Source organism: Vipera ursinii (genome assembly GCF_947247035.1).
Source record: "Vipera ursinii genome assembly, chromosome: 3".
NCBI classification, from domain to species: domain Eukaryota; kingdom Metazoa; phylum Chordata; class Lepidosauria; order Squamata; family Viperidae; genus Vipera; species Vipera ursinii.
The window spans coordinates 81,188,588-81,203,003 of NC_139516.1; the positions used below are offsets into that span (position 1 = coordinate 81,188,588).

A 14,416-nucleotide genomic window follows, 5' to 3' on the forward strand; every position below is an offset into this window, starting at 1 on the left:
TTATATCCTGCCCTTCTCTGAAGACTCAGGGCGGCTTACAAGCTTAGCAGTATATGTATATGTATGTATCTGTATCATCCATCTATCTATCTATCATCTATCTATCTATCTATCTATCTATCTATCTATCTATCTATCTATCTATCTATCTATCTATCTATCTATCTATCTATCTATCTATCTATCTATCTATCTATCTATCTATCTATCATCTCTATCTCTATATATTCGCCTCCTCCTCGAGGGGAACTTCCTCGACATTCTACGATCCCCGGAGGTAGATTTCCCCAGCCTCCAGGGGGCTTCTCGTCCTCCTCCTTACCCCCCTCCCGGCAGTCACGTGTTCCGGGGAGCCGCAAAGCACTCCTCCTTTTGCGGCAGGGTGACAACCAAAGGGTGCGACAAGGAGCGGCGGCAACAGCAGCGGCGGCGGCGCCCAAGTTAGGGAGGAGGAGTCGGCGCCTGGTGGGCGGGAGGAGAAAAACGGGAGGGCCGCGCGGGCGGTGGGCGGGAGCGACCGCGACGCCCGTCCCGACGTGAAACTCTCCCCCCCTCCCTTCCCCTCATGGGAATCTAAGTCGAGGGGGTTAACACCCCCCCTACGCGCGCACACGCGCACACACACACACACGCTCGCGGCTTTCTGCTCCTCCGGCCGCCCGAGAGTGCGAGCCAGAGCCCCCCCCCCCTCCCTCCCTCCCGGCCCAGACCCGCCTCCCCGGCGGCGGTGTCCAGGTGCGAAGCCCAGACCCAATAGCAATGGCGTCCAACGCGGCGGAGAGGGAGATTTTCTTCACGGAGCTGCAGCAGGTAAAGGGGGAAAAAAATTGAAATGGAAGCGGGGGTGGGGGGAAGAGGGCAGCTCCCCTCCCTGCCTCCCTCTCTCTCTCTCTCTCTTCCTTCCTTTCCTCTTCTTGTCAAAAAAGTTCCTTCCTTCCTTCCTTCTCTTAGTCCAAAAAGTTCTTTCCTTCCTACCTTCCCCTAGTCCAAAAAGTTCTTTCCTTCCTACCTTCCCCTAATCCAAAAAGTTCCTTCCTTCCCGCCCCCACCCTTCCCACCTTCTTCGGCTCCTGACTGGGGAGGTGGAGCCGCCCCCCTCCAGGCCCCCTTTCTCGCCTGGCTTGGCGCACCCTCCGTCCTCGACTTTAATCTCCTTTGAGGGAGTAGTAGTAGCCTTGCCTCCCGGATTGATTGCCCTGCGTAGAAAGACCCCTGGAGTCCTCCCCCCCCCACCCCACCGCCTTTCTTTTTCCTGGTTTCTTTTCATTGCAAGTACAACTGTTCATGTCAAAACAAAACAACCCCCCCACCCCACCCCCCCAAAAATAATCCTCTCTCCCCATCCTGCCCGGACTTTCTTTTCAGCTTAGGAGGATTCTTAACCAGGGAAATGGTAAAAGCTGCACTGGATTTTGGTACCCACCGTTTTTTTTGTTTTTGTTTCCTCCCCTCCCTCCCCCCCTTTGAAAATGTTGGGTATCACGTTATCTTGACCGTTTGAGGAACAGAAGGAATAAAGAACAGATACGTTGGGATTTCAGCCCCTCTTTATTACCAGCAAGTATTGTTGGCTGGGCATGATGGAGTTGCAATCCAGTACCTCCAGAAAGCAACAGTTAGGAAAAAGCTGATCTAATAGCTAAGCAATGGAGGGGGAAATGATTAGAGCCATTGTTTAACGTGCATCTCCTAATTTAGGAATATAAGAAGAGGTATTCCAGATCAAACAAAAAAAACCCCAACAACCTGATCTGGTCATTCATTCTTTTCTTACAGAGACCAAATTAATTGCCTGTAGGCAGGACAGAAATGTGCAACAGTATGTTCTTGTTTAGGTTTTGCAGCAGTTTTCTGGTAAACATTTTCAGAGTTGTGGCAGCATCCCGTTCCTTCCACAGTATTCAACTGAGACAAACACTTGTGGAAATTTTACAAGTTTTGTAAACCAACTGAATGTATATCAATAATGTGATCTTTCAAATTTAGATTCAACTCCGTTCAAATCTCATAATATTGTAAGACGGCATGAGTCGGTGCAGAGATGGGTGGCAAACAAATTCAATAAATTTATTCCTAGCTGATGATACCTTAGTACTCAGAACAGCATTGATTTAGGAAGCTTGATTTTTACCAACCGTAAGACTTAATTTTATTCCAGACTGCATTAATAATTTAAATAACTCTTCACATTGAACAAGTGTCCTTAAAGTTTATGATTTTTTAAAAAATCTTGTATCAAAAATTTCTGTTGCTCAACGAGACATTTCTTAAGTGAGTTTGCCCCATCTTACAACTTTTCTTGTCACAGTTGTTAAGTGAATCACTGCAATTATGAAGTTAATAACCTGGTTGTTAAGTGAATCTGGCTTTCCCATTGACTTTGCTTGTCAGAAAGTCATAAAAGGTGATTATGACTCCAGGATACAGCAACTGTTATAAATAGCCAATTGCCAGCATCTGAATTTTGATCACCTGACCATGGGGATGCTGCAAAGGTTGTAACTGTGAAAAATGGTCATAAGCCACTTTTTTCAGTGCCGTTGTAACTTTGAACAGTCACTAAATGAACTATTGTAAGTCGAGGACTACTTGTATGAAATGTTAATAATACCCTATAATGGGCAAATGATAGCAAGGCAAAGATTAGGCTGATAACTGGAATATAGCCATTGCCCTAGGGTGTGAAGAAATGGCTATGATGTTCTTTAACCTGTCAGCCTACTCTAAACAAATGTTGGATGTTTTTGAACTGCTTATGGTATATATACTATAGTACTTGCGTTATGATGGATATTGGTTTTTTTAATTAAGAACAAACTCAAAAATATTTGGTTTATTCTCCATCACAAGACCATACCATATGGAAAAATTAAAACTATTTTGTGAAAATTGAGCAGTTTTGCTGATAACACGTTGTTGAATTAGGTGGTATTTTACACATACTAATCTCAGGATATAAAAATGAATAAAAAATCAGAGAATAAAAAGTTCCATGCATATGGCCACTGAGATTACTGAAGATTTGGGGAGCTAAGGAATGATTTTGTATCCATTGAAAAATAGAATTAACAGTAATTCTGTAATATTTGCTTAATTTACTAGGTTTTAGAAAAAAATAATTTGCTTTAACAAATTATTATAAGAATAATAAAGTTAATTTTTTGAAGTGGTAAAAAGTACAGAAATGGTTACTGCTATTCTTCCCTAAGTAACATCATCCTCACTTAATCTATGTCAGGGGTCCCCAACCCCCATGCCATGGCATGCCAGCAACCGGTCCACACAAATAAGCAAAGCCCCATCTGCGGGATGCAGGCAGCACACAAAACTGTGCCCCCTCTGGTCTGTGGAAAAACCTTTCTCCACGTAACCGCTCCCTGGTGCCTCAGAGGTTGGGGACCTCTGATCTATGTGACAACATTTTGGTTGGGTTTCCCCCCCCCCCATAAATGGGGAATCCAAAAGAGTTGATCATAGCAAATTCACTGCAAAGGTGGCTGGGACATCAGGGAATAACAGGGAATGGCAAATGATCAGTAGCAACAGTTTGCTTTCTTGTCTAACAATGTGAACTTAGGGATAAGGTTGATAAGGAGATTTAGCCTAAGTATAACCATTTTATATTCTAGCAATAGAAGCAGTTGTTGGACTGAAAGCTAGTAGCAGAATTCACATGTTCTCTGCTTTTCACTTGGGCTTGGGAATTTGGGGCCCAAGAATTTTTTATTCTGATAGAGCATAACCCTGATCTAAAAAGAGAAATTCTGCAAATAGGGTTTTTTCCCCTTCTAATATGCCCAGCAAACCTCCCCAGTGTAAATAACAGTAAAGATTCTATGAGCATTTACCTCTTACACATAAGTTGTAATCTTTCTCTGAAAGCAAAATTTAATTCAGTAGCTGAGAAACTTCAAAAGAATTCAATAGGGCCTTTTTTGCTGTCCATTTTAAGGGAGACATTATTAAAGAATCTACACATTATTAAAGAATCTACATATTTAGTAATCAGTGGGTAGAGCTCCTGTTTCTAATTTTTCATTTCTCAGTCTAAATTCTTTAAATATATATATATCATTTTTATAAAATAACATAAAGCAGCTCAAGAAAAAAAAATCATAACATGTCCAGAGTTCTATTATATATTGTTATTGCTTTGTGGTCTGGCTATTTGAAGGTTAACAGTGACCTTTAAAACATCTTCTCCCCACCACCCCAAATATTATTTGAGTACTAAAACTTGTTTGTATAACAAAAAAATGAGTTGCAGTGTGTCAAACGTGGACATTTTCTCTCCATACACTTTAATTACACGAAAGGTATATAAATTTTTGCTTCTATTTATTTTTTTACTTATCAGGCATCTGAATGTTTATAAGCCTGTAAATTGTGTAGGCACTTAATTATGCTATATAGTACATTTTGTCTAATATATTACAATAGCTTATGTTGCATTCAGTGTTATTTTTGAATTCCAGGAGGAGTGAATGACCGCTTATTGTTATCCATGTTGCTTTTGATAGATACCATTCATTCAAATGTTTGATATATACAAACTTTGCTAAATGCATATTTGTGTTGGGACTATGTACGATGTTTAATTGGATGGTGAAATATTGCTGCAAAATGTTACTGTAGAGATAATACAGTATCTACTTGTTGTACACCAACATCATCTGACCCCCTAGACCGGCTGGCTCAGGAATTCTGGGAGTTGAAGTCCATGAGTCATAAAAGAGCTAAGGTTGCCTACCTCTGCCCTAGACTGAACTGTTTTTAAGAAGATGGGCTGACATCTTTATTTCTAAAATCCAACACATATTGAAATAAAAATTATTATACTATTTTGCAGTTATGGCATCACATTTTAATCACCATCAACCTTACTTCCTTCTTATTTGGCAATTTTATTTTTCAAAGAGAAAATAATGTGAAACTAGATACACTTATCATAATTAATTGTCCTCACTTTTTTTTCTTGTGTTTCTTTCATACTAGAGTGCTTCTTGATTTATTAAATCTTATATTTTCTACCACTTAAAAAAAACTTTAGGGGTGTTTTTGGTCCTACATGAGAAAGGATTGAATGGGCACAAATCTATTGAAGAAGACAGATATGTAGATCCCAACTGTCGTGATTGATTAAATATGGGTTGTGAATAAGGAGACTCTTCCTCTAACATGTATATATCATGTTGGAAATAAGTATGGCTGCTGTCTTGTTAGTTTAACAACTAAGGAAAAAAATAATTGGTGAGCCCAAATAATAAGTGTTCTTTAAAAAAAAACAAAATGAAGTTCTTCTTGCAGTTATTATAGCTAAGTGATGGCAATCTAAATATTATAGAAATTAAATATTATACTACATTAAACCATTATAGAGAAATAAAATAAAATTTATGTGTGTTTAATATTAGTTCTTGGTTAACTATTTTTAATTTATGACATGCTATTTATAGAATCTGATATTTAGAAACTTATATTGACGTTTGATGTACTCTAAAGTTAGAAGCAGCCCTGGAAATGTAAGAGTAGTGTAAATCAAGCATGCCAGACTACTTCTGTAGTTCTTGAATCGTTGCCCATGTAGAGCTCTGTAATCTCCTTTAATGGAGACATGTTTTCTTTGATAGCAAAGTTTGTTTGTTTGGTAAGTTGAATCTTAAACCCAATATGGTAATTGTCTCTTTCTGTTTTGTGATTGGAAAACTCCAGATACTTTTATCAGTTAGATTTTTCCTCATTTCTTTTTAATGATAAAAATTATCTACTTTCATTTGTTTCTGACATCATGAATTTTAAATGCAAAGTATTAACAATGAACTATTTTAAACATAAAGATTGTGAATGAACATTACAATAGAAAGTTTCTTGGAAGCATTTACTGTAGATTCTTGAAAATATCATTGGCTAAGATTATAAATACTGTCCCATGACTTGGATTCTACTTAACACTCTATTGGCAGGAGCAGCTATTCTGGAGAGATCTCTCTTTGTGCTGTTGCCAGTGGAGGACTGAGATAAAATTTAGTTTATATTTATCTCCCTTTGTGTTTCTGAATATCTGCTCCAGAGGAATGGATGATAGTGTAGGGATAGAATTGCACATTCAATGAAAAATCCATGAAAATCATCTCCTTTCTGCTGAAGCTTCCGTTGAATCATGGTCTCTTCCTTGAAAAGAAGAAAGTTTTTAAATGCATAAAACAAAATGTAAACATCAGTCCCAGGACTGGTCAGTACTGTCCATAAATAAGCTAAATATATTTCAAATTTCAGCAAGTAAGTGTCTCACATTTATTAGGAATGTGTAATGATTGGTAAACAATAACCACATCAGGTAAAGTGAAATTAATATGGTTTACTAAACTAGTTAAAGATTTGAGAGAGACCTGTTTTTTCTTTCTATCATGTTGTAGCTATGTAATTGAAATCAACAAGTATAAATTTGATTGTTGAATTAGGTTTTGCTATTCTGTCTCCACTTCAAGGCAGCCTTTATACATTCTCCACTGCTGCCTAAAACTTGGGGCTCCTTCTTGAACAGCTGGTGGAGAAGACATAGGAAGTAGTTCTAATTGAACAATTAGAAGATATCTTGAATCAAAACTATTATTTATATATTTTTTTATAATTTGGGGGAGTTTGTTTATATCCATACCTGAATTTGTGCATGCCAAAAATCTATGTAGTTCTGTATCAGTATTTCCTCACTACAGGCTTTGTACACATTTGTGTTTATCTGTAGAACAGTTTTAAGATGACAGTCAAATGACTAAAACCAAACATTATTTATTATCTGTATTTAATTATAAAACTTTCAGAGCTGAGCTAGTTAAGCTTGTTTGCCTCATGTAAAGAAGTGAAATGATTAATAGTAACCTATTTTGGAAGAAAAACTGGAAAAAGTGAATGATAAACTGACATATCTCTCAGCAAATATCTAAAGTGCCTGAGAACATAAATTTTAAAAAGAAACAGCAAGTTGGTTTATACTTAACCTACAGATAAACTCTACAATTCTTATTAGGTTTCTACAACATTCTTTGGGTTAGCTGAGAAAAATTCATATTCCTTCAACAAGGATCAAACGTTTTACCATATCCTTTCTACATGTATGTTATTAATTAGAAAACTTTAAAAATATTTCTAGTATATAATCATTTTAGGTTGCAAATGTGCTAACGGTGTCTATTAATGAATGGTTTCAAACGTGTTTCGCAAAGATAAGGGGAACGCAAGGAAATAAAAAAAACTGGCAGCATGTCTATCTCTCAGTGTAAGGAGACTCTAGTGTATGATAAGATGATTAAAAGGGGTAGTGTAATGGATGAGATATTACCAGACACCCTTCCATAGCTGCAGTTCAGGAGGCTGGAGTTAAGAACTCTGCTGAAATCTTCAGTGGTGAATTATGGGCAAATTGGTCATATTTGGCCAGCCTCCTAGCCAAACCTTACTTTCTCCTAACTACCAACAGATGTAAAGATACAGAGATTTGTGAGGTGTTCTAGTGTTCCTGATCTATGGATGTGGCATTTAGGAAAGGCTATTTTGAACTTCATTGATACAGTGGTTAGTTGACAAATAGATACTACTTGTTTCTCATTTCATTGGGACATATAAACGTTCTCCAGCTCTTCCTCTGAAAATAACAGATTGTACTTTTTTGCATAGAATAAGTGTGATTAAAAAAACAGGTTCTTGCCTAGAAGGAGTTGACCTTTTTAAAAATAATAAAGTCATAATAAGCAGGGACAAATCATTTAAGGGTATCCAGTTTGTCTGGTGCATTGCTGAGGTAAGACTGAAAATATCCCAGGTGAACACACCTGAATATTTATATTGATACGTAGAAGTGGGTATTACTCTTCTGGTTGCAGCTTGAATCATTAGACATATGAATATAAAATGGAATATTTGGGAGAAATTATTATTTTTCTGGTGAGAAAGTGGTAGATTACTAATTTAATTAATTCTACAAACTCCGAAACAAGTATCTTGGTCCACAACTCTAGATTCTTAAAGTAATCAATGAACAAAACCTTTCTAGTTGACCACTGACACGTTTGATTGCTTAAATTATGCAAGATAATGGCGGAAGTTACAAACATTGCATTAAGCTATAATATGATTTGTAAAGCAGGTTTTGGTTCATTGTTTTGGGTGAATCCAGTCGGTTGTGGTATATTCAGTAGCAAGAAGTATGAACTAATTACTATTTTTTCCATCCCACACTATGTATATCCCAAATTGTAAAGCACTTGGTATATTTTTTGTTTAATAGTTTATTCTTTTTTTACATTTTTAGAATGGATAATAAGTAATAAAATTAATGGATTCATTTCTTAAATTATTAAAGAAAGATTAAAATAATGCATTATATATATTAATGTATTTATTCATACAAAGCTATAATTTAAATTTTTGACATTGTTAGCCAAGTGCTTAATATGATAAGTTTAGATAATGTGAGGATAGAAAATCATACAGGATGAGTTATGACATATTCCAGCCCTTCTTTAGTTAACAGGTTAGTGATTGAAGAACTGTAAGATTAATTTGCAAAAAGATCTAATGGTATAATTTCAGTTACAATACTTATGAGGTTATACCTGGAGCTGCTATAATTGATGGAGGTCATATTTTTCTGATATATTCAACCCAGTGATTCTGTAGGTAATTTAATACAGGTAGTCATCACTTAATGACCATAACTGGGCTTGGCAACTCCATTCTTAAACAAGATATCATGACTGCAACACACTCATAACCTTATAACTTCTGCCATCATCCTTCCTTTGATTTCAAATGATAACTCACAGTAGTTGCTTTGATAGTTCACAGTTCATGCAAGGTCAAAGGGATAACAAAAGAATGCAAACCAAAACAGAATCTTTGAAAGACGCTTGTTTGAATAATTAGCTTTTTAACAAGAGTGTGCAGAAAAGTAGTCCAAAATCAGTCCAGGATTCCAAGAGTTGGGTCAGATTTGTCAGCCAGTTCTGAGATCTGAATTTTACAGGAAGAATCCACCCAAATTATCACATGTACACCAGAAATCAGACAGTTGTTTTAAGCAAAGGAATTTGGGTTAGGGCTGCCTTTTTAAATCAGGCTGCAGCCAGCTGTTGCTGATCAAGAAATTTATTCCCTTCCTTGGCAAAAGGCCTTGGGAAAAATTAGAGAAGTCTCATCTCTGTTCTTTCTACTCGCTGGGTGTGGGGGCTGGGGAGGCCTTACATCATTTTCATCTGACACTCTGGCTGTCCAGGTGATGCCTGTTTTTGATCAGCCTCATGTGATGCTTGGCTTTGTGTCTTCTGAGCCTGATTTTCCACAAGTTCTGCTGGGAGTATCTTCTTCAAACTCAGAGTCAGCATCTACTTTTTGGGCTATGTCAGTTGCAGTATTAAGCAAACCACCTATGGTCATTAAGTGAGACTTCACATGACCACAACTTGCAATTTTACTGCCGACTTCTCCATTGACGCTACTTGTCAGAAGCCATTTCTGAGGCACTCAGATCGTGATCGCATAATTGTGGGAAGGTGTGAAGGTTGTAAGAGCCCAAGTTTTGTCCTCATGTCCACGAGGACACTGTAAATCCACTGCAAATGCAAGGACTGGTCGTAAAGTTCCTTTTTCAGAACTGTCATAACTTAGAACAGTCACTAAACAAGGCAGTTGTTAAGGGAGGACTACCTGTACCAACCTCTACTGGAAATGTTGCTATTGGTAGTACGGGTAATAACAACTATTCCATTTGTATCTTCTCACCTCTTGGAAGTTACAATATTTCAATTAAAACAGTTAAAATCCAAATCACAAAAACAAAATGAAAATGAGAAAAATAAAGAGGCACAAGCTTAATTTTTGAAAACTTTCTAAAAACTATCAGAGTATGCCAATTTAATCTCAGTAAGGAGCCAGTTCCATAGCACTGGCATAGCGTCTTTGTGGCAGCACTTTCAGCTCTTCTAATATCCTAGTAATGTTAGATATTGGGAAAGCCTCTCCCCAGTCTATATCCCCTATTATAGGGTACTATTTTATTGCAGGAAAAGATACTAGTCAATATATTTTTTAAAACTATTTTAAAAATCTTTTAGGAAGCAAAAACAGCTAAAGGAAAACAGTAGCAGACTTTAAAAAAATGTAACCATCCAAGTAATTTATTTTTTTGTTAAGATTTTCTCTATATAAATCTTCAGGGAATTGCTTTATTTTGAGAATATACTCATAGAGCAGTATGGAGACAGCTTTGAAGAAAATAGGTGGCAGCCATTATAAAAACTTCAGCTTAGCCTAGAAAGACAGGAGAGGATGATGAAAATTGTCCTGGCTTGACTGTCTTTGGTAAATTTCTTAATTTTCAAAATTCAGAAGCCTATATCAATAAATCACACTACTAGCATTTCTTGTAGTGTCTTGTTTTTGACCTGATCTGCTTCAGAAGGCTTACAGTACACCTTCCTCACGTTTGGCAATTTCAATTTTTCCCTTAAATCAAAAATGAAATGGTTGCTAATTGGGAAGATTAGCATTGCCATTCCATTCAGATAAAATTCTGTGGTACAGTGACCTATGCTTGACTGCTCCTCTCGCTCGGTTAATAGGTTTTATTAAAAGGTTTTGCAATAGCTTTTATTTAAAGATCTCACATAATAAGAAATACATTTTAAAAAAAGTAGACAGGAGAAAGAAAAAGGAAAGGAAGAGACAAAATAAACAAAATTTGTGTCTGTGTGTGTGCGTGTAAAATAAAGAAGTGATCTTCCTCTTGGCAAACCTAATCAGTCCTCTCTCTAAGTCTGCATCATAATTCCATTCTTACTATAGCCTATTCTTTCCAAACATCAAAACCATGTCACAAATTCATTTTCTTTTTTTATACCAAGTCCATAAGCCGTTTCCGTTCATTGATGATGTCCCTTTAATTGGTTGAATAAAACCTTGCCCACTGGGGTTACTGCCTGAAACTGACTAGACCTTAATTGATTTCATACTGAATGCTTTTATTGTCATGGGCAGGAAATTTGGTAACAAATGCCTCAGAAAATGATTTTTTAAAAATTTATTATACTGTTGTATTTGTGACAGGTTGTTGAACAAGGTAGCCACTAAATAAGGAGTGGCGGTAATAAGTAATGTTAAATATTTCTTCTTTTTTAATTTGCTTTGATTTATACAGATGTGTATGTGTATACACACACACACACACACACACACACACACTACTATACTATGATTCATAGTGTTTGTTAAGACTGTTCAGAGTTTCAGATTCAAAGGGAAAAGGAAGTTTAGGAATATACAGGATCTCATGTGACACTTGTCAGCAACTCCTTAAAGAAGCTGTGTCTTTTTCTGGGCTTATGCACTGCAATATGATCTTCAAAAAAGATTAATTTGGTCTAAGAAATTATCAACAGGTGCTACATATGTACCCACGCATGTTCCGAGACACAGATTTCCCTTTGAATTTAAGTGTTGCACAACCTTATTATACAGTTTGTCCATTGAACACCTGAACTGTTGGAGCTTTATTATTTATTTCTATACTTTCTATGGGATCTGTGTAGTGGCATAAACTTTGTTCTGAGTCATACATACTTCCCTTGCAAACTTGCTTAACTAGCTATACGACCTGTAATTAAATCTTCCTCTGTATATATATTTGCTGCTTCTCCAGGGCAGTACAGTCCTAGTTTAGATATTTCTATAGATAACATATGAAACAAGAAGAAATCTGGATTAGGAATATATTTCTGTAATATAGATGTGTATATTATGTTGTATTACATACTATTATGTATTGGGACCTTGGAGGTCAGGGTGACGTTTAATTCTGAGATGAGGAAAAAAAATAGTTTCTGACTCCCACTTATACAATAGCAGTAACAGAATTACAGTACTGTACCCCAGGGCTTTTCAACTGGTGGTCCGCATACCACTAGTGGTACGCGAGCACCTGGCTGGTGGTACGCGTAGGACGGGTTGAACAGCACTGTAAAAACAAAGTAAAAAGCATTTTTTTACTAACCTGCTTTCAGCTGCATTCCGTTTCTCCGTTCGCTTCTCAGTCGCGTGTTTGTGGGACAAAAAAAGTTCCATGAGACTTTCTAACTTCTCACGAGATCTCGTGAGAAGTTAGAAAGTGTCATGGAACTTTTTTTTCTTTTTTACCGATAGTCCCACAAACACGTGGCGAAGGCAGAGAAGCGGAGAAACGGAATGCAGCTGAAAGCAGGTTAGTAAAAAAAAACACGCTTGGGGGTGGTGAGGGTACCGACAAGTGGAAACCTAACGTTTAGCCGGTGCCCAGTTCCAGCTGGCAGAACCTGGCTAGGCTTGTTCCGTCCAGACGTCTTTTGCGCTTGCCGAAAGAAGGGAGGGAGCCCTGCCTTTCCTCCCGAACATTCGAGCGGGGTTTCTGCGATCACCCCTCCACAGAAAGCAGGTGGTTCGCGCCTTGCTGGGCTCTGCCATCCTGTTGCTTGGCTGCTGCAAGACGTTGTCAAAGTTTGTGCAGGACAGGGAGGCTCTCTGGCGCGCCAAGGAGAGCTGAGCCCAGGTCCGGTGGGCATTTCCCAAAGGGTCCCGCAGCCTCCCACCTTCCCTTGCCCAGGGGTGGGGAGATCATCCCTGCAGGGAGCGAGAGCCAGGGAAAAGATGTGGCGGTGGTATGCTGGAGAGGCTGGCCAGAAAAGACCGGCTATAGGAAGGCTGGACTAGCGGCCAGGCGAGAGAGCTTTGAGGCTGCGGGGGCGCCCTCAGCCGGTGCCAGACTCGCCTGTGCTGAGCCATACTGTGGCTGAGAGGCGGCGGGCAATGGAGGAGGAAGAGGAGCAAGCCTCGGCAGGTCACAGCAGCGGCATCCCCGAGAGTTTCTCCAGGTTCTGGACGGATGTCATGGGTCTCTTGGTGAGCAGCTGCCCTACGTAGATGGGAAAGGTGACCTGGGTGGTTCGCTGGGGGCTTTGACATCCTTTTTTGAAAGGGGACTCTAGTGGACAAAACGGGCCAGTCCGAAGAGTCGCTTTGCTTGTGGGGGGGGTTGGATCGGGCGCACTGGTGATGGTGGGGGAGATGTTTGTTCAAAAGCAGCACCTCTTCCTTTGCATGCTGATGGTGCTTCGTGGCCATCCCGCTTAGCTTGAGCAATTCACCCAGGAGGGTGTCGGGCGGGTTAGCAAATCCTAGCAGTTTGTTTTGTTTTGGTTCCTGAAGCCCCCTTTCTTCTGCAACGGAAGGGGACAGTTTTGGGTGGGTTAAATGTGTGGGCAGCACTGATCCTGGCGCGTCTGCTGAGCCCCAAAGAAGCACTTATCACCTGGAAAGCAGCACAGCAGGTCACACGGGCAGCCCTTGGCCGCTCCCCTCCTGTCCCTTCAGTCAACTCTCTTGCCAAGCGGCTTGTAATTGGGTGATGCCGTTAAACTCTCGTGCTGAGCAGGAGGGTATGCCGCCGTGGTTCTTGCTCTCCGATAGGCTGTGGGGGCCACCGCGGAGAGGAGGGTTATTTTACGATGGGGGCGAGTGAGAGAGAGATGGGGAGATTATGGCGGGAGAGACGAAAACACTTCCAAGTGGCCTCATCATGGCTGCTGTCTCCCGTTACGGGTTGTGGTTCTTTCAGTCCTGGTGCACAGCTCCGGTAAGCAAGCAGGTGAGCACGAGACAGTTCAGGGCATCCCCAGCTGTCCCTTTTCCTCTTGAGCCTCTTTCCGGTAACGGAGGCTCAGAATGCCTAAGTGGCCTTATTGTTAGGAAGCAATGATGAGCTCATGTTGATTTCTTAACAGGAAGGAAGGAAGGAAGGAAGGAAGGAAGGAAGGAAGGAAGGAAGGAAGGAAGGAAGGAAGGAAACAATAATGAGAGAGGGAGGGAAGGAGGAAGGGACAAGGAGGGAAGGAAGGGGAGAAGGAAGGGACAATGGGAGAGAGGGAGAGATAGAAAGGGGGAGAGAGGAAGAGGGAGGGAGAGACAAGGAGAGAGAAAGAAAGGGATGGAGAGAGAGAGAGAAATAGAGAAGGAGGGAGGGAGGGAGGGAGAGAGAAATAGAGAAAGAGATTAAATTAGCAACATGGTTGTTAAGTGAATCTGGTTTCCCCACTAACTTTGTGTGTCAGGAGGTTGCAAAAGGCGATCACATGACCCTGGAACAATGTGACCATCATAAATATGAATCAGTTGCCAAGCATCCGAATGTAAATCACATGACCCTGGGGATGCTTCAACAGTCATAAGTGTGAAAAATGGTAATAAGTCACTTTTTTCAGTGCCGTTGTAACTTCAAACAGTCACTAAGAGAACTGTTGTAAGTCGAGGACTACCTGTACTATCATTTTTTCCCCCTTTTGGGGGGGTCATGTTTTTGACACCTTGCTGGGCGACTGGTGGTACTCGGATATTG

General features: G+C 39.7%; 1 protein-coding gene and 1 long non-coding RNA gene across 2 annotated transcripts in view; one reads left to right on the plus strand and one right to left on the minus strand.

Moving 5' to 3' along the window:
- Positions 1–487: 487 nt before the first annotated feature.
- PKN2 (protein kinase N2) overlaps positions 488–14,416 on the plus strand; it is a 62,307-nt gene continuing 48,378 nt past the window's right edge. The window contains exon 1 of the mRNA XM_083359309.1: positions 488–810. Coding sequence (XP_083215435.1) covers positions 760–810 — 51 coding nt within the window. The 5' untranslated portion in view covers positions 488–759. The remainder of the gene's footprint in view (positions 811–14,416) is intronic.
- LOC310637962 lies at positions 5,808–12,082 on the minus strand. Its single transcript, XR_014492005.1, has 3 exons — positions 12,044–12,082; positions 6,659–6,739; positions 5,808–6,171 (listed from the first exon to the last, which is right to left on the minus strand). It is a non-coding gene; the product is annotated as an uncharacterized lncRNA (long non-coding RNA).